Here is a 19064-nt window from a genome sequence, read left to right as displayed (position 1 = left end):
ATGTTCCTTTCAATGAGGACATTAAAATTTTTATTAATAAAAAAAGTAAGACAACTTTACACTTAATTAGCAGACAGACTAGCATTGTTCCATTTTGGGTTTCGGGAAGCACAGCGGTAATAGGAAACAGAAACCACCTAGAAGACACACAGGGCATTTGTGCACATAAATCTCTGATTCAGAACAGGATATGGACATTTCTGATCTCATTCCATGTAGGAGAAAGCAAAATCCAGCCCTGGTGAACTTCATTTATGAACCTTGTTTTCAAGCTCTAATTTCCCCTACTTTTGTCTTTGCTTTTTGCAGTTTCCTTAAGATTTTATTACATGATACCATGCAAGAATCATGTAAAACTTTTCCCAAGTAATGAGTCACCATGTGTGAGCAATAGTTTTTATTTGGGTGGGAAGTTGAGGTCTAGAAAACTAGGTGTTGTTTCTGGTTGAGGCCTCTAAAGATAGGCTACTTTTGAGGGTTTCTCACTTGGATAGTTGGGTTAATTCTGAGAGAAATATGTCCTTTTCCACAGATAGGAAACCCTTTCAGACAAGGTGTATCATTTGCCTGCCTAGAATCAGGCTTACGAAGAACTCGACTACAATGAAAATGACCAAATTCAATGAGCTTCTTGATTTATATTCAAAAAATCTTAATTCTTAACGTAATGTAAAGTTACAAAAGTTACAAAAGGCCAAAAGTAGTGTTGAAAAGCTTAATACATTTAGATACATCAGCTACTTAAAGACAATAAAAGATTATTTAATAGGACATCAAAAGCTTGCAGAGAACTTCTTTCAACCCCTTATCATCTCTCAAGCAAAGCAGTCCAAAAGGCTAAGAAAAAACGTCTTGTGCTTTGAAGATCTTGACACAGATGACACAGCCACTTTGCAATCTGTTGGTTTTCCATGACATATTTATGCAAGTATCTTCAAGAGGTGCTTATAATCTCAATGACAATTTCTTGTGAGAAACCCAGAATCCTGAAAGTGGTTACCTTAACCATATTCTTGCAGGAATATGAAGCAGCAGATGAGCATATATGTATTTTACACAGGAAGGGTGCAGAGATGGGATGCTGGCACAGATCCCCATGCCCAAGGAGTGGTATCTGTGCAGAGGAATCTGCAAGACTGTGAGGCTGAGAGTGCCCAACTGAACAGTGAGCAATGTTGGTGCCTATGCTGGGTGGTGACTCCTCGTCTATCCCTCTCCCAAATGGAGAGCTGAAATCCCAGGTAGAACACACGTACAGCATCACAGCTTGTCAGTTGTTTAGTCTCCTACCTTTAAGAAATCAAGCTAAAAATATTCATCATGGGACCACCTGTGGCACCTGCAATGCCATTGACTATTCAAGGTCTTTCACATGGCAAAGGGATAGATCCTGTGGGCATCTCCAGCATTCACAGTTATGAATTTATAAATCTCCTACGTGTTCTGATACCAATTGTGTTTCCTGTTAAATGGGTCAGACAAGGAAGTACACTCACTAAAGGAATTGCAGTCTCCTATACCCCATAAACTTCAGTCCCAGAAGAAATACCCTATTTTGATGTTGTTCAAGAAGGCGGCAGGGAGGAGAGTAGAAGCCTTATAGCAAGAAGAGCAGCTGTGTGCTGTGAATTGAAGACTCTTTTGGGTGAAAAAGCCCTAGAGAAAAGCAAGGAAATATTCTCAGTCTACATGTAGAAGTTGTTAAAGATGTGTAGAGTGAGACATTCTGATAATCTCTATATTATTTGAAGAATGATTCTCTTTATAATGCTTTTATTCCTGCAACAATACTACAGTTCCAATAGCTCTTTCAGAGCTACTGAGTGGTGAGTTAACCCTGCTGTTGCCCTGAAAGAAGAAGTGGAAGCTGCTGAGCTAAAGCAAAGACAGCGGATAGACCTTTTTAAGCTGCAGAAACCATCAGCTCAGCAGAGAGAACGTGACTGAAAAAGAAAGCTAAGGGAGACCTAATAATTATTCCCTGAGGAAAACTTCTGGTCACAGCAATTAGACATGAATCTAGGAAAAGCCAGAATTGAACAGAGAACGGAAAATTTCTTGTAATTCAGTATCTGGGAGCACTTTGAATGCGAACTAAAGGAATACTTTCTCTATCTAAGCAGATCTCTAGAAAGAGGTGACCAGGGCCACCTCCCAGACTCAGCTCTTTCTTCATTATGGCACATTAGGGGACAACTGGAACGTTAAATTATGCTAGCCACAGCTATGGTCTGGAAATGTGACTGCATGGAATATCTGGTTTCTAACAGGCTGTGAAGGGATGTCCATTTTTACCATGGTAAGGGAGGAGCTGATGGGCTCATCACAGACTTCAAAAACACTCAGCCTGCCAATTAGCAAGAAGTTTGGTGCTCTCATGTGCTCAATTTGTTACAAGGAGAATGCCATGCAATATTGCATGAAATAGTTATAAGGCATTGGCTGCCATCTGATTTTTTTTTAAAAAATCACTCCTTTCTCTGCTGCAGTTCACCAGTGATCAGCTACACATAATACGTCCCTCATCAATTCTCAGTGAAAGCTTTTTGTTTTTTTTCACTGCCCTTTAGAATTAGCTTGTGGGAGGCCAGGCCAGTTAATAGAGTAATGCTCTTTAAAATGAAATGCGATTACTAGTAATTATTTTTTCCATTGAAATTAGCAGCAAAGTTTATTTAATTCTTTGTCCTTTAATCAGAGCAGTAAAGCATTTGAGCAATCTGTAAATCTAGCTGTATAGAGTTACAAAAGAGGGAAAATTCACAATAGTGCCATTTTTCTTTGAAACTCCTTTATCTCAGTGAAAGATATTTGAGCAAATCTGTCACAACACACACTGCTGTACAATGTTGTATAAATTGACTGATGTTCCTGTTAGGAATTCTTACCACAGGTTTTGCAGCAGAGGGTAAGGGAAGAGGGAATCATGTTAAAAAGCATTGGTGCTGGTGCTTAAAAAAATCACTGCTCCTTTTTAAAACCCCAATTTGAATCTTTACTAGGCTGTACCATAAGACACATACATGCTGTGTTATATTAAAATTTTTAATTAGAAATATGAGTTATGCTTTGCATAATAACAGGAAACTACAATAAAATAATGTATACACTGATAGTCTCAGACTATCACAGCAGTCATGCATAAGTTCAAATCCTTTTCAGTGGGACATTGATTAATTCATTCTGTGATGAATCTAGAGCCAGGCATTCAGCCGCTTCTTCCCTTTCTCAGCATGAGATTAGTTATGTGAAGCCAGAAATGGCCTTTGTATGTTTAGACTTTGGGAGCACATTCAGCTGGAATCTAGCCTCACACCTAGGGTTAGACCTCTGCAATAATCCAACTCTGCATGTTCCAGCTCTGAACAAAGACAAGCAGGGCAATGGAGTTATGTTACTCACTACAAGTTGAGGAATCAGCTTTCCATGTGGCATTATCCTCCCAACTCCTTTCCCACAGGAATAGCACAAAACAAGTTAAGCTTGTGCTTCTGCCATTATTTTGCTTTAGTGGCTCAGTTCCAACATGCAGCCATGTACCACCTCATTATTTATATCCTGCTAGCATCTTATTTAGTACCACAGCTTCCATCACAAATGTATTGGGATAACTGGATAAGAGACTCATTATAATTGCAGCTTCTCTGCGGGGGTCAGCACCTCCTCTTGATGAAAATGATAAGGTGCTCCAAGTGCCACCTCACCTGCAAATGGTGCTTTTCCCTGCAGAGTCACTTCCCATGGGCTACAAGCTGTTATTGAATTTCTGCAGTAATCTTTTAATAACTTAATTTGAGATTTAACATCTTTCTGTTTTGTGCTTTGTAGTATAATTAATTCATGTGATGGGAACTTGTTAGACTTGGGGATCTGAGATAAATCTGGACATGCAAACAAAGGCTGTAAACAGGTAAACCTGCATTAGATCTGTTGAAGGTGGGAAAATGCAGAGCTGTGCACAGAAGAAATAAACTATTTTATACACAGGGATAGTCAGAAACTACTTTTTTAATAGTTGGGTATGTCTTTTAATCAAATCTGTCGTCTGTAATTATAATGGTGAAACCAACAAAAGTCTGGTCCACTGACACTTAAGGTGGAATTCTTGATTTCCTGGGACAAGAGGATCTGGTCCAGCAACTCTAAATACCATGTGTCCGTACACATGAGCTGTGGTCATATCCACCTCTTGAAAACACAGCTCAAGCAGATACTACAGCGACCCTTTGAGTTTGACACTGAACAGTCCACCATGGGACTTGTCTCTCTCATTTAGTTAGAGCTGTGCTGCTGTGTGCATTGCATGGAAGAGATAAGGACTGTCACTGCCATTGAAAATCCTGAATTGCTGGAAGAACTGAGGCCTTGGTGTCTTGCTTCTCCAGAAAACACTGTAACTGCAAGACTTCCACCTACTTGAAGGTGGAGGTTTCTTGTTTCCTGCTGGTAGGGCTCTTCTGCTTTGACACAATCCAGAGAATACAAATAAATCTGGCCCCTAAGCACTGGTTAGAGCATTTCCTCAAGTTCAATGTCCAAGACCATGCTCTGGATCAGGCAGAGGTTTGAAACTTTCCAGGCAAACACTGCTGTGTGAGTGCCCATTATCTGCAAGTCCGGGCATGGGTACTTCGTTTCTTCAGTCTGCAGGGAGAGTTGCAGAACCCAGCTCCAGGAGATCGGGTGTAGCACAGAACGCCATAGCTAGGTGTGCACACAAGTCTGCCCCACCACTGAACATTTCCCTCTTCTGCACATGCCTTCCAAGAGTGCACTGCTTTCTTGAGTAACAAGAGCACAGAAAACACAAACACAACAGAACAACAGCGTGAAAGATGTTTCCATACAGTAACAACTTTGAGTGTCAAGGATATGAGCTTCCCAGCAGAGCACCTTTTCCCATTGGATGTGACCAACAGCTCTAATGAAAGCTTTGTAAGAGTGCTCCCAGCTGCCTTCTATGGGAACTGGATGAGTTGTGTATGGAGACCTGTTCTCCACAGAGACAATTTACATAAGTACTGCACACACTTCTCTGTGTGCTGTCAGGACGCCTTGATCCATTCCTCTCTGGAGGCTCATCTTCCTCTGTACAGCTTCTGTGGTGAGCCAGGTACACTTATGTACCTGTTTTGCTCAATTAAACCTTTTCCATGGATGTGAGTCATCTATTTCATGGTCCAGAACATCCTCATTTCATTTCCTCTGCCCTCTGGTGATTGAGTTAATTAATACTTTGTAAGCACCTTGAAAGCTCACTGCACTAAATACTGTACACAGAGCAGGGCTTCTCCCAGAATGATTTTTCTGAAGTGGACAGGATGAAGAAGCTCAGGAGCAAGTTAAAATTAAAAGCATAGACTTTTATATGGTCCTCAATTCTTAACAGTCTCGGTTACTTTCTGCTTATTAACTTGATGTGAGCTACAAATTCTTGTTCTGACATGGACTGATCACAGTTTTCAGTGACCCAGAGTGAGACAAATGAGCCTCACTGACTGTTTAACATGGGATTCTAAGAAGCTCCAAATCCTTCCAGCAAGCTCTGCCAGAACTTCCTGACCAAAGAGTGCTTTGAGTCCTTAATTTCCATTGAACTCTGAATCAGGTATAAGGAGAAACCTACATGGTGGCTGGCCTTGTCACACAGCCAGCAGCATGTTGTGGCTGACATGTGCAGTCACTTGCCCAGAAGGGACCAGAAACTCCACTGAGACCAACAGAGATGCTCAGCAATGGTGGAGGTGTGTCACTGACATCCAAGGAGCGAGCAGCAGCAGAGGATCCCCAAGACCGTCTGGAAGAGGGGCAGGGCAGGAGGAGCTGCAGACCCAGAGCAGGGATTCCTCCCAGCAGCCCTAGAGATCACTGTAGTCCAGAGAAGGGCCTGTGCTGGTGCAGGGAGATGGAAAAGGATGGAAAAACAGCCCAGAGGAGCTGGGAGGGGCCCTCTGCAGCCCCATCCCCACCTCTGCATCCCTTGGTGTCAGGGGGGAAAGCTTTGTTGTAACTTTTTGTGGCAATGGATCTGCAGTATCTGAAATGGAAAACATTTTGTCAGAAATGGTTGGCAAAGAAGATGAAGAAGCTGGCCCAAATGCCTTAAAAACAGAAGTCTTTAATGTTGTATAAGCACATTACAAAATTGATTATTTTGTTCTCTTTTGCTTAGTCACTGTCCCCTTCCCAAAATCCCCCAAGATAACCTTATCTCACCACTCAGGAATGCATGTAGTATCCTTGAAGAAGCTTCAAGATGTTTTCTTATTGGCCCTTAAATACACTTTCCTATTGGTTGTTACCCCTGGATTCCTATTGGTAAATAGTCCAAATCCCCCCTGGCTCCCTACTGGTTTGAATCCCCCAAAACCTTTATACAACCCTACCCATGATCAACACACTCTCTTGTTCCTCTCCTGCGTGGCTTTTTTAGGGCACCCTGGGGGTCACATGGCAGGGGACAATGTGGGAGCATATCCCCTCGAGGTAACGGGCTAACTCCCAGTACCTGGAGCCCCACTCAGCCATTGCAACTTTTGTCTTTCTTTCTCACAATTCAGATCTATTTTAATTGACAATAGATGTAATTTTCCCCAATATGTATTCCCCAATATCTGTTTTGCTTGTGACAGTCATGGATCACTGATCTCCCTATCTTTACTTTGACCCACGAGCTTTTCCATACTCTTCTCTCGTTCAGCAGGAGTGACAAAGCAACTAGAGGGGTTGAGCCCTCAGCTGAAGCTGACGTGCCCTTGAGGACTCAGTGTGTTCCTTGGGCTCCTTTTCTGCAGGTCTGTGCTGGTAAAGCATCTGTGAGATCAAGTAAAGGAGCTGTAGCAGGAAGTCAGCAGACTGTGAAGCACCACAGATGATAAGAATGTTGACTAGATGCTTTTCTAGATACAAGGGGAGCCTGATCTTCCAGCTGTACTGAGGGGCAGTCTCTGCTTGTTGGTTTGGAAAACAGAGAATGGTCCATTCTTATGTGCAGGGAGTCGAGTCCTTGACAAAACTCAAAAACAGAAAAACCCCACTATGTAAGTAGTGGAAAGTTGCTTGGAGAAATCCTCAGTCTTCATCATTGGAGTTATGAAAAATCTGACTGGATGCTCCTTTGCGTTAACCTGCTTTAATTGCAAGTGCCTTGGGTAAGGGGGTAGATCAGATGATCTCCAGAGGTCCCTGCCACTCTTACAGATTTTCCATAATCCTCAAGTATGCTGTTTCCTGTCACTTTCCTCTCCCCTCTAGTCCTTGGGCACCTTACTCTTGCCTCCTGCCACAGTGCAGAGCTCTTAGGAAGAAAGTACCAGGCAACACCTCTTTCAAATTGAAACTTAGGCCATCCTCCTTTACAACAGCAATGCAGGTGGTAGTGGTGGGCAGTATGTCTTTATACAGTGTCCTAGAGATCTGGGCATAATTTCAGGATGAAGGAAGACTGAAAATTGATTTCCTCTTATGCCTGGGGATGATGGGGATTTGAACTTCCTATCACTTCCAGATTGTGGCATGAGGACCTCCATGAGTGCTGCATTGGAAGTGATCTATAATGCATTAAAGAGGAAACCAAAGAGAAAACCTCTCTGCAGAAGTCTAGTGACCCACATCAGCCAGCCAGGAATGCAGAGAGTTCATCACAGTCCACATCCCTGGGTGTGCATTTTACTTTATATTATTTCTAGCTCAGGTGTGTTCTGAAATAGAAGGGCAGTGAAAATGTCCTCTTTAAGATGCTCCTTTACGGTATATGATGTCACATGCATCCTGGAAGCAGCTACTGGGATATGAGTCAGGGTCCTACTTGCTGGATCTCCCTTCCTACGGGCACAGGCTGTGAGAGAACTCATGGACCATTTTAATTTCTGTTATGTTCGTGGAGAAACTTTGGGGTGACAAAAAGACCTAGAACCTCAAGATTATGAAAATGATATGGTAACGAAATAAACACACACAAACGAAATCAAGCTTCAGAGTTTAGTGGCCTCCAGTGCCAGGTGAGACCTGAGCAGGGATTTTCAGGTAATAATTCAGTCACCCAACTCACATTTTTGGTTCTTCATGTTTTCAAATCTAATCTCAGACACCTGAAAATTCAGACACTGCAGTCACATTGAGCACTGCTGGGTGCTTCACACATCTTGTTCAAAGTCACCTAAATCCATGCCAGGACTACAAATCTGATGTTATGGTAGAGTCACACCTGCAGCCCTGAGCCTTACAAGCTGCCATCTCTGATATAAAAATTTGTCTCACACTGTCACACCTAAGACAGCTCTCAAGGACAGCTGCAAGCTACAGAACAGTTAAGATTCCACTAACACTTTCAGCAGAAGTCTTATCTTGTTACAACTAGATTTCCCCTGGATGGTTTTACTCAAAGAATTCTTGCTTGAGCTCTCTCAGTGCTTTTGTGTGAGATTCAAATAGTCCTTTCTGGTCAGGATCTTCAGAAGTATAGGTGGTTGGTTCTATTGCTGTTTTTGCCAGGCCTCAACAAATTAAGAATGTAGTAAGATGTTATATCTGTAGTGTAACCAATCACCTTGAGCAAGAAACATCCCTACACGTGGTATGGGTAGAACATAGATCTCACTCCACCCATGGATCTACAACAAGGCAAAACATCACACAAACAGAAGAGTTGTACAGATTTTCCCTAAAACTCCTGATGAGTTCTGATGTTCTCTCTTTTCTCCCTCTAGCAGACACTACATCTGTTCCTTCAGTTGCTGGCAGACAAGACAATCCTGGGTGCCAGCTAATACTATATGATCTGCTGCTGAATTCATTTTCCATTTAAAAATTTAAGTTATGGGCCAGATCCTCTCTTTGGATTTAATAAAGCTATCACCTATTAAGCATTTGATGGTCTGGTGTATAGAGATTAGTGTTCCTCTCTCTTTGTAGCAAGAGCACAACCAAAGAGTTAGGTTTTCATCTAACATGTGAAGGAAGTGGAAATATTGATTGTTTTGTGTCTGATGCATCCATCATGAGAAATTATGAGTTTTCCAAAAAGCTGGAGAAAAACATGCCATTCAAAAAAAAAAACAAAGAAAAGAAAGAAAGGTTGTAAAAGATACTATAAATCTTTTATTTCTTTTGAGTTACTTTGCAATGCCCTTCATTTTGAAGGAAATGGTACAATCAATGATGCGTACTTCTTTCTCAGGAAAAGAAGATATTTGCACTAACAATTCAACATTTACTGACAAAAGACAGCTTACAGAAAATGTTCATGGTGGAAAAAAATTATATTTGTGACTACATTTGCTATTGTGGGTGATTTCATGAAGTGTTACAATGTCAGGAATTCCAAGTGTGCATTTAAAGAAAGCTTCTAATTCAATATTAATGCAAAGGAACCATCTAAACCACCAGTGTTTGCAATCACCCTGATTTCTTCCCATTCACAGTTAAAAAAAAGTCTAATCTGAAAGTCTAAGCCCCATGATACAATACTCCTGGCCTTATCACTGCACACTGATTTATAAGAGTAGTCAACACATATTCAATTAACAGTAGATTTCATACAAATAGAAACTGCTGTTGGAAACAATGTATTTCCTACCTCTACTTAGTTACTAGTCTCCAATCTGTTATACAAAATTAAAACTTTGCTTTCAAAAAAAAAATTATTCCTACATGGCTGTTAGCTTTATGGTTGGAGCTGTTAATTGTCAGAAAAGCACAAGTGGGAAACCACTCAACAATACACTTCACATACCCAAGGACAGACCTTTGGTAAAACTCAACCAAAGGAGAAGAGCAAAAGAAAACCACCATTATATTCAAGATCTGAAATAGACTCATCATATAATATTACCTACTTTAGTACTGAGTGGAATAATGAATTCAAACGAACAAAAACTTAAGGAGTTTGCCTAGGGTTTAATTCATACAAAGCAATTTAAAGTTTGGTTCCATATTCTAAGGTCCTTCAGTCTGAAGAAAATATTTTTCTGAGTAGAAAATAGTTTTTGAATTACCTTTTGGGAATTTACCCTACCTACCCTATGACTGCCTACTCTGTTGGCCTGATGAGCTCTAGAGAGTTGCTGTAATCAATATTTTGTATTCATACAGAATCAAGGATAATAAAATAGTATTCAGATTACGTCCTCGTTCACTGCCATGGAAGGTGAATGTCTAAATTGTGTTTTTAAAATTACTCAATCAAGGAATAATTGTAGGTTTTACTATAAAGCCTTTTCCAAGACATTATTTGCATCAAACACACCAATAGTCCAGGGAAATAAGACCGCTGATGTACATTTCCTAGCTGGAGCTACATTTACACATCTGGGGCTCAGCCTTACCAGCCTTCACATGCACATATTGATATTCGCAGCAGCAGGTATGCCCAAATGAGTACATTCATATAGATGATTAAGTGTTTGCACAATCAAAGGGCTCTTAAAACAAACTATATTAACTTTAAATATTAAAAATGCAAGGGAAACTTCAAGCATGACAAGACAGACAAAGAGTTTGCAGCAGATCATCAGCTTAGGTCGCAACTGCTGTGTAACACACTACTCACTGAATCAGTGCAGCTCCCGAATTTCCAGGGGGAAACTAAGGCCAAGGCATAGGCCAGATTCCATGACCTCTGTTTGGACAAGAGGCTCTTTGAGAAACAGCTTTCACTGCACTACTTGTTCTCCCCTGTGGATTATGCAATCTCTGATCCTCCACCCTCCCACCACAGACCTCATATTGAAATTCCAGATCCTCATTCACAAAGAAACGTAAATATACACTTTAAGCACATGACTAGTCTTGCTGATTTCTCAGTGGCTGAGGGTAAGGTCTAGTCAAAAATTTAAACTTCAGTAAAGGCTTAGGACCTTTGCAGAGCCACAAGTTCTGCAGAAGGATCACACCTGAATTTCTCTATGTTAATGCAGCAGCTGCAGGAAACAATACTTTTATCTATTCTTTCCCCCTCTTTTGTGATTTACACAAAAGTTCTGAAGTAGACACATACATGAAAGAGTCAGTTTTTCCTGGGACATCTTTTTCTTTAAGATCAAGCTCCAGAATCGCAGCCTAGTCTACAGACAGTAACTGAGCAAAGTACAGCAAAGACAAGAAATCAGCAGTTGTGATGTGCTACTACAGCAATTCCTGTTCTCATATCCAGCTCACTACATGTCCATGGCTTTAAAACCAGACTGCTTAGAAATGTGTGCAGTAGTATTTAGTAGCACCTATTAAATAACACTGCCTAATCAACAGGCAGGGAAAAAGGAACTGCCTGTTAAAGATTCAACAGGTGCATCTTTATCTGCTGGAATAAGAAATCCCTGTATGGAGGATGCCCTCTTCCAGTAGAATAAAGAAAAATACCAAGCTTCCCTCCCTCTTCTACTTTTACACATAACAGAATGCCAGGAGACAATAAATCCCCAAACACAGTTTGCAGAGAAATTTAAAAATTTCAAATATCCATGTTTTAAATATCAAACACCTGTATCCCAGGTGTCAGAGAAGCATATATGTTTTAGAACACAGAAGTAATGACAGACTGCTTTCCTGTGAGGCAAGCTCCCCCTTCACTTTCTGTCCTAACAAAGCACTGCAAGCTCTGGAATTCTTTGCTAAGCCCTTGTGCCTGTGAGGGAATTTATCGCACAAGGCATGACCAGTACAGAGAAGGACCAAGATTAGCAGAACACAAGACTTCAGTTGGTCAAACAAGCTTTGTTCTCCATTTCCCAGCAGGTTTGTTCCTTTTCTTCTTAAAAAAAGGGTAAATAAATAAGTGAAAACAAAGTCAGATTATGCAGGATATCTCAGAAGGAGAGAAAATGGGTAAGTGTCATAGTTCTGATGTTAAAGACACAAGGGGAAAATATTTTCACAACTAGTTTACTGTTTAGTACCCTGCAGATACATAATATTTGACATTTATAGCAGTTTCTATACTTTATGACCTAGTATATCCTTTAGATCATGAATGAAAAATAAACCCATTCAGAGGACTGGAAAATAATGTGCATAACAACTTACTTTCAAATGCAAGGTTATGAAGGTTTTTTTAAGCTTTCAAAAATATCTGTAGGAAAATATTATTTTACATAGCTATATTACACAGTGAAATAAACTTTGTTATGTACAAGGTTTCAGTATGAAAGAAACCACAGCCAGACATTTGCTTATGGTCTAGATAATCTGTTGTCTCATATCAGTCAGTAGTACAACAGAGAGACTCTCCTTCACTCTTTTTCAGACTATTTCAGTGATCACTTCAGCTTTTAGTAGTTACCAGTAGTTGTATAAAAGCTGTGTGCAAATATCCACATATTAACCCTTTCACAGTTAGACATGGGCAATTATTATGCTATCAAAGCAAGGTTGCACATCTGCTTGACAACCACAGTAACCTGAGTATAACTCAATTGCATATTGGTGAAAAAAACAATACAGTGCAGGCACCTGAGCTATAGCATTCTAAGGGAGCTTGGTGCTAAACTTTCCTTTGGATTCGAGTCTTTCACAGGCCAAAATGGGGGCATAGGAGTCACTAAGGAAACAGTATATGGTATATTTGCTTAACCCTGAAAACTATTTTCCCTGTGAAGTGAGGATGAAGTAGTCTTTCACAACTTTTCCTAGCTTGTGTATTTTAGGCAGAAAACATGACACCACAATCTACTTGGCTCAAAGTTGATTCATATAGTCTGGCAAAGTTGATTCATATCGTCTTAACTAATCAAAAGCTGGTATCTACCTATTCTTAAACAACAAACTTTGCTCCAGTCTCAGGGGTGAAAAGGGCACAGAGTACTTTGCTATTTGTGGTGTAACTGTAAACAACTGCGAGGAAGACTGCATTAACTACGCTTCAACTTTACATCACACTGTTAGCTTCCATTATTTAAATGAATTCAAACTTATCTTCAAGTTCACATCATCATATTGTGCTTTTAGGGAAAGGAATTCTGCATTTGAAACTCTCTCTAAATCAGTGTTTTTTCACACACTGCAGATCCCAGGACAAAGATCTGACAGTGCTGCCTGTGTGGGAGAGCAGTTCAACAGCTGAAAACAAGTTCAGAGAATACTCAGAGCAAGTGGCACTGCACTCCCCCTCCCAAAGGACTTGCACAGCTTTGGAGGTATGCCCTTTCCTTTTCTCTAATGCTATAGTTCAGCTGCATACCAAAGAAATTAGCAAAAAAGGAAACATGAAATCCCTAATGAAGAGGAAACTCCTTTGCACTGAGGAAGCAAAAAAGGAACACACAAAACCCCCTGCCTCTGATATCTTCAGGCAAGTGCTCCATCCCATCACTTTCCATCACAACTGTGTTTACTGCGGTGCAGAGCCTGTGACATGCTCACAGCCAGGAGCACCGAACCAAGAGGTCAGTCTTTTGAGGGTCAGCTTATTCCACACACTCTAACACTCAACGTGCTTCTACTGCCTCAGTGTGTACTATAGGCACAATCAGGAGCACTGCCATTTGCTTTAGGGGAAGCCAGGCAGCCTGTAACAAAGCACTGATACAGTTCAGTATCTGCCTATAGGAGTTCAAGCACACAGCAGTGTGCAGACTCCTTAACTGGGGTGGCAAATGTTCTCCTTCCCTGGGACCCATCAGCAATAAATACATCTTCTATCCACAAAGCCATTCGCTGATAGCAAAGGAGAAGGTCTCCCAGTCCCACCTGCAAGTTCCTATCAATTAAGAAGGCACCAGGCACACCAAACCGTTGAGATTTCCTCCTTACACCTTCTGAGGGATTGGCTACTAATCCACAGTCTTGCACCAGGCAAGCTTGTTGCAATACCAACAGAAACCACAGTTGAAAAGGAACAGGAGCAGAGAAGGCAAAACAATATCCTCATGCTCAGAGATACACGGTCATCCTGAAAGTTGTTGGAACCTTAATAGTATTAAATACTATTAACTTCTACTGATAAGTAGATGTCAAAGGCATTTAGCATCTTGTAGGGGCAAGCCTACTAGCAGATGGTTGAGGAAAAGGCTATGTGAGAACACGTCAGAGGAAGGGAAAGAAGTGGGAGAGGAGAGGGGTAGAATTGCCCTGAGTTTTATCATCCACAAGTCAGGGGTTTTATCATCAAGCACTGAAGGAGTTAAGCACTAAAGCACAGACACTTAATCAGCTTTCCCCCTTCCTTTCACATGTGATTGGAATGAAGCTGCACCGAAGCAGCCCAAAGGGCTTATAACAGCTCAATTTCGCAGCCTTCAGTTTTAATCCCCATCACCCAGGCTAAACAGTATGGTGGCGCTGAGGCTGCTATTCCACAGCAGTCTGAGCACTTGAATGATGGTGATGGTCTTCCTCCTCCTCTTCCTCCTCTGCAGCCTGCAGGTGGCTGGAGAGCTCCTGGATCACAGCAGCCCTACCAATCTGGTCATTTCTCCTCTTCTCCATAATCAGATCCTCCAGGCTCTGAAATTCCAGCGTGTGGCTGCGCTTGTCACCCAGCCGGATCTGCAATCGGTAGGGCTGCTTGCCTATGCGCAGCTCCCCGCCGATTTTAAACTCTCGCTTGCCGTAACGGCACCAGGCAGCAAAACACTCAGAGTTTCTCCAGCTCAAGTCCCGATCCTTGCATCCCACCTGCTCCAGGGCATTGCGCACCACCACGGCCGGGCTGAGCGGTTTGTAGCGGTACAGCTGGTTGGCAATGCGGCCCCGTCTGCCCTGGCTGGCGTCAGTGAGGAAGCTGTTCACCACCTCCAGCCGATGCAGGTGCACGACTTGAAAATCCCCTACATAGACCACCCAGTGCGGATACTGGGCTTGGCACACAAACTCCACCAGGTCACCTGGCTTGCACCTATTCAGCAGGTTCTCCGGGGTGTAGGTGCTCAGATGGTCCCCACCTCCATCACCCTCCTCTGGCTGCGTGTCGTCCTCTGAAAAGCTCTTCTGGTAAATACACTCATCCCGGTAATAGACTGAGCACTCGACCTCGTGCAACTGGGGATCGTAGGGCTGCAGGGCTGGGTGCTCACCCCCCAGGTCATGCACCGAATCCGGCTGCTGCTCCAACTCATCATCGTCATTCGAAAAAATGTAGGAGACCCCGATCCTGGGCCCTTCATCTTTGTCCATACCTGTCGGGTCGGCCGTGGGAACTTCTTTGTAGTTCAGATGGGTCAGCTTCTCCACCTGGTTCCCCATGCCCGCTGCAAAGAAACACACGGCGAGTCATGAGGGCAGGCGCGGGCTGAGCGTCTCCCAGGGAAGCAGTGGGGACATGAGCGTGGCTCCCCCCTCCACAGGCAACCTGGCTCTCCCCGCTGCAGCGCTGTCCCTGCCAGCGCTCCCGGGGCTGCGAGAGCCCCTCGGGGACCAGGGGGAGGGGGAACGGGACACGGCACTTCCCTACCTGCACGGAGGAAGGCGCGGCGGTACCACCACCTGTTAGGCGGCAGAGAGGAGGAGAGAGGCGCTACAATCGCTGGAGAGCGGGCAGGCAGCAAGCCACCTGTTACAGGGGGGCTGCGAGCGCCGGGGGAGGTGGGGAGGACGGGACGTCCGAGGTGGGGACGGCCGAAGTGCGCACCTGCCCGCCGCCCAGGTGAGCCGGGCCGGGAGGCCAGGTTCGCGTACCTCCGCCCTCCTCCGGCTCCGGGCGGCCCCAAACTTACCCGGCGGGCCCGGCTGCGCGGTGCCGGGAGCTGCTCTAGGGCGAGGGGGTGGCGGGGCGGCGGCGCGGCTGGATCATGGCCCCGGCGCGGCGCGGCTCCCCGCGTAGCGGCAGCGTCCGAGCGCCGCGCCGCCGGCTCCGGTGCTGGCCATGAGCTCCGGAGAGGCACGGCCGAGGGGAGGGAGGGAGGGAGGGAGGGAGGCTGGATCCGCTGCGGACGCCCCGGCAAGCGCTCAGCCCCCAGCATTTAAAGAGGCAGCTCTTTTTTCTCCTTTTTTTTTTCCCTCCTCCACCCCTCCTCCTCCCTCCACTCCCTCCGCCCCGCACCTTTTCTCTCTCTTCGCTCCTACATGACAAGCGCTTTGCTCTCCGCTGAGGCTGCTGGCGGGGGGAGGTCGGACGCGGGGGTCTGGGCGCAGCTCTGAGCAGCGGCAGCGAGTGTGCAACGCGCTCACACTAAAGTCGCACAGGCGCGGCCCCTTTAAGGGAGCGGTGCCATGAGCAGCCCAGCCCGCCGGTGTGCTCAGGGGGGAGTCACCGGGAGCTGGAGTTTGCCCGGGACGGCACCGGGAGTGGATACGGAGCCTCTGCGCGTGGCTGTGGGAACCACGGCCCTGCCCCGCGGAGGGGGGTGCGCAAGTGCCCGCAGGGAACGCGCCCGCTCCGCGCAGTCCCCGCGGGAGCGCCGGGAGGTGCCTCCCTGGGGCCGGGCACAGTGACGGGGAAGTTGTAAAGCGAACAGAATCGAAGCGCTCGGCTCTCCTGGGCTGACTTGGCGTCTTCGATTCCTCCGCGCGCGGAGGGTGTAATTAGTTTTATTAATTTATATTCTTTCTGACGCCAAGAGATCACTCTCTCTTTGAATTTGCTCTTTTTTGAGCAAATTATGATTCTCCCCTGGAAAGGCATTATCAGAACTGGTGGGGGTATTTTGCTTTCTGTGTTGTGGAGAACACAAAACAATATTCTGGTTTTTTTCATTAATCCCTAGTCTACTAGATGGGTTTGTTTTTCATGCACTTTTAAACATACACCAGTAAATTCATGCTGTTAAAGTATTACAGAGATAATTCATGGGAGGTAGGAGTAATATCTTTAATTTTGTATCATGTTTTCCCTTTGTCTGTTGTCTCATAATTTATAAACCCAACTGCAACACTGCTGTTTTTGAGGATGCGCTAAACAGCAGTGAATGAATAACTGTAGTGTTCCTGGGGCCGTGGGCATTCCCACCAGGCTCAAAGAATACCATTTGCATCTGATTCTATCTCTGTAGTTTCAAATATAGACCTTCCCTTTGGGATGGGGAGAATCATTTCTTCTGGGGCTGGAAAGATGAGCACTGTGCTCTGCTTGAGATGGTCAGGCTTTGCAATCAATTGCAGCAGTGACAGCCAGCCAGATCAGGACTTTTCTAGTTTTGGGTCCACCTGGTGACTATGTCCATGGGAGCGTTTTTGAAATTAATCTCGCAAACACCCGCCCCCAGTACACATACACTTTAATTTGCATCCTGGTGTGGTTTCAAACATGTGATTTCACACATGTTATTCTTATTCTCAAATGCAGCCAAACTAGACACATTGTGGCTTGCAAGGTTAGACTAAGGCTAGTTGAGCAAATGTCCAAAATGTGTTGCATGTAGATGTGAGTTTTAGGCACTGCCTAACTCTACAACTCCTCTCCTTTATAGCTACTGTTGGACAACAGAGAGCCCTACTTTGTCAAAACATTGCTTAAGTAATGAAGGATGTGCATGTGTAAAGGTAAGAACATCCTAAAAGGAGGAGCTACACTGAACATAGAAGTGGTTTTTAGGTGTTCTCTCATTTGTAATGGAAGTTGTGTCTCAGCACTGTATACCTTACTGTCTTTGGAGCAGTTTTATTTCTTGACTAAGGGGGTTCAGTAGCCCTGTGTTCCAGGCCAAGTTCCCTTCTGAATCTTGCAATGTATGGAAAGTTGTGTCTGTGCATGAGTAGAAACTCAGTACAGCCCAAGCAGTCACTCCTATTCGTGCACATTCACAGATTTGCAGCTCTATTGTGTTTTCTCTTTTGTTTTCTTCTCTGGTTCAGCTCACCCCAGTGCTTAATTTTCTGTACCTTGTCAGCTGCTTTAATCTCTTTGATCTCCTTGAGTTTCCTTTCCATGACTGCTCCTTGGAATCCACATTCTCTGTTCATTTTGCTGCCTTCTAGGATCACAAACCATTGATAAGTTCTTTTGTGTCATGAACCACATCCATAATGGCTTACTGCACCTGCAGGGTGGAAAATCCATGAAGAATTACAGTGCCTGTGTATCACATGGCCTAGTTCCCTAAAATTATGATGCCTTAAAACTTCTGCATGCTTAACCTCTAAGCCTCAAAGCAGCTAACCTCTGCAGGCAGGGCTGTGGCAGTGGCATGCTATCTCAGTGACAATGCTTTTAGAGAAGGCAGTGACCTCTTGTATAGCTTTTGGGGAAAAAAGGAACTTTGGTGTTTATCTGCTAAAGATAATGCAACCTTTGGATATGGGGTAGAAGCAGGAATGGTTGTGCAGTTCCTGAGCTGAGAGCTCAGACTGCAGCAAAGTGGAGTTGAAGGCACACCTCTGACCTTGCAAGGAGGATCTTCGATTAGGTGACTCCTTGCTCAGTGTGCTGGCATTTATTGCCCAATTTTGAGATATTCAGCTTTGTGCACGTGTCACAGAGAGAACACTGTAGATACCACAGTTACAGCTGTACTTCAGCACTTTACTAAAGTCAATAGGGATGCCCACGCTTTTGAATACAATACCTCCCTGGGATCACTCCCAGGTTCCAGTCACTTCCTCATCTAGATTGCATAAATATTTGTTCTTTGTAAATTCTGTTTCTGAAAGAAAACTCCACCCCAGACAAAGCACAGTTGTGGTTGTGGGGCGGGTCCACTGCAAGGAATTCCCCTATCTGAATCCCACAAAGACTGGAAGGAAGGAGGGATAAATCTACAATAAGAACTAGCTCTCAGTTTCACACAGCCTTCTAACACTTCCATAGCTGAGTTCCACATCCATACGCTCTTGATCTATTGTTGAGTGCAGCACCACATTATCTACAGGTTCATGACATAAAAATACCATTCTAGTGGATTGCACTCTGTCTCATATGATATTTGATATGCCTGAAAATTTGATAGCCACTTTTAAGGAAAAGACCTTGCCAAGCTATCTGGGAACTCAAAGCTGCCTGGGTGTATAGTCCATTGATGTATACAGAAGGGACTGCACCTCTTAGCTCAGAGACTGTGGAACATCTATAGAGCAGGTGACTTTTATTAGTCTCTGTAACTGATATGAACCAGGGAACTTTGTAGTGCTAGTTGTGGTTGCTTTAAACTTAAAGCTCTGTATAATTTTGAGAATTAGATGTTACAGTTATTTTGTTG

The 19064-nt window shown here is 43.9% G+C and overlaps 1 protein-coding gene and 1 long non-coding RNA gene across 7 annotated transcripts in view; one reads left to right on the top strand and one right to left on the bottom strand.

Annotated features, from left to right (window-relative positions):
* Positions 1 to 9084: 9084 nt before the first annotated feature.
* Positions 9085 to 15990, bottom strand: LRATD2 (LRAT domain containing 2). Of its 5 annotated transcripts, none has more exons than XM_071553839.1 (2): positions 15974 to 15990; positions 9085 to 15182 (listed from the first exon to the last, which is right to left on the bottom strand). In XM_071553839.1, the coding sequence occupies exon 2, from the start codon at positions 15175 to 15177 to the stop codon at positions 14284 to 14286; it is 894 nt and encodes a 297-aa protein (XP_071409940.1). In that variant the 5' UTR covers positions 15178 to 15182; positions 15974 to 15990; the 3' UTR covers positions 9085 to 14283. The 5 variants fall into 5 exon arrangements, with proteins under 5 accessions (XP_071409940.1, XP_071409939.1, XP_071409938.1 ...); XM_071553838.1 differs by lacking the exon at positions 15974 to 15990 and adding an exon at positions 15610 to 15810; XM_071553837.1 differs by lacking the exon at positions 15974 to 15990 and adding an exon at positions 15648 to 15810.
* Positions 15509 to 19064, top strand: part of LOC139671267 (uncharacterized) — a 142963-nt gene continuing 139407 nt past the window's right edge. For both annotated transcript variants that reach the window (XR_011697704.1, XR_011697703.1), the window contains exons 1-2: positions 15509 to 15577; positions 17340 to 17412. This is a non-coding gene — a long non-coding RNA (uncharacterized lncRNA). The remainder of the gene's footprint in view (positions 15578 to 17339; positions 17413 to 19064) is intronic.

Source organism: Pithys albifrons, chromosome 4 (genome assembly GCF_047495875.1).
Source record: "Pithys albifrons albifrons isolate INPA30051 chromosome 4, PitAlb_v1, whole genome shotgun sequence".
Taxonomy (NCBI): domain Eukaryota; kingdom Metazoa; phylum Chordata; class Aves; order Passeriformes; family Thamnophilidae; genus Pithys; species Pithys albifrons.
Note: the sequence above shows the minus strand (reverse complement) of the source record. Positions and strands in the feature narration are given on the sequence as shown.

Bases quoted from the DNA above. Each gene is read 5' to 3' on its own strand.
- LRATD2 (XM_071553839.1), bottom strand. From the start codon at position 15,177: ATGGGGAACCAGGTGGAGAAGCTGACCCATCTGAACTACAAAGAAGTT.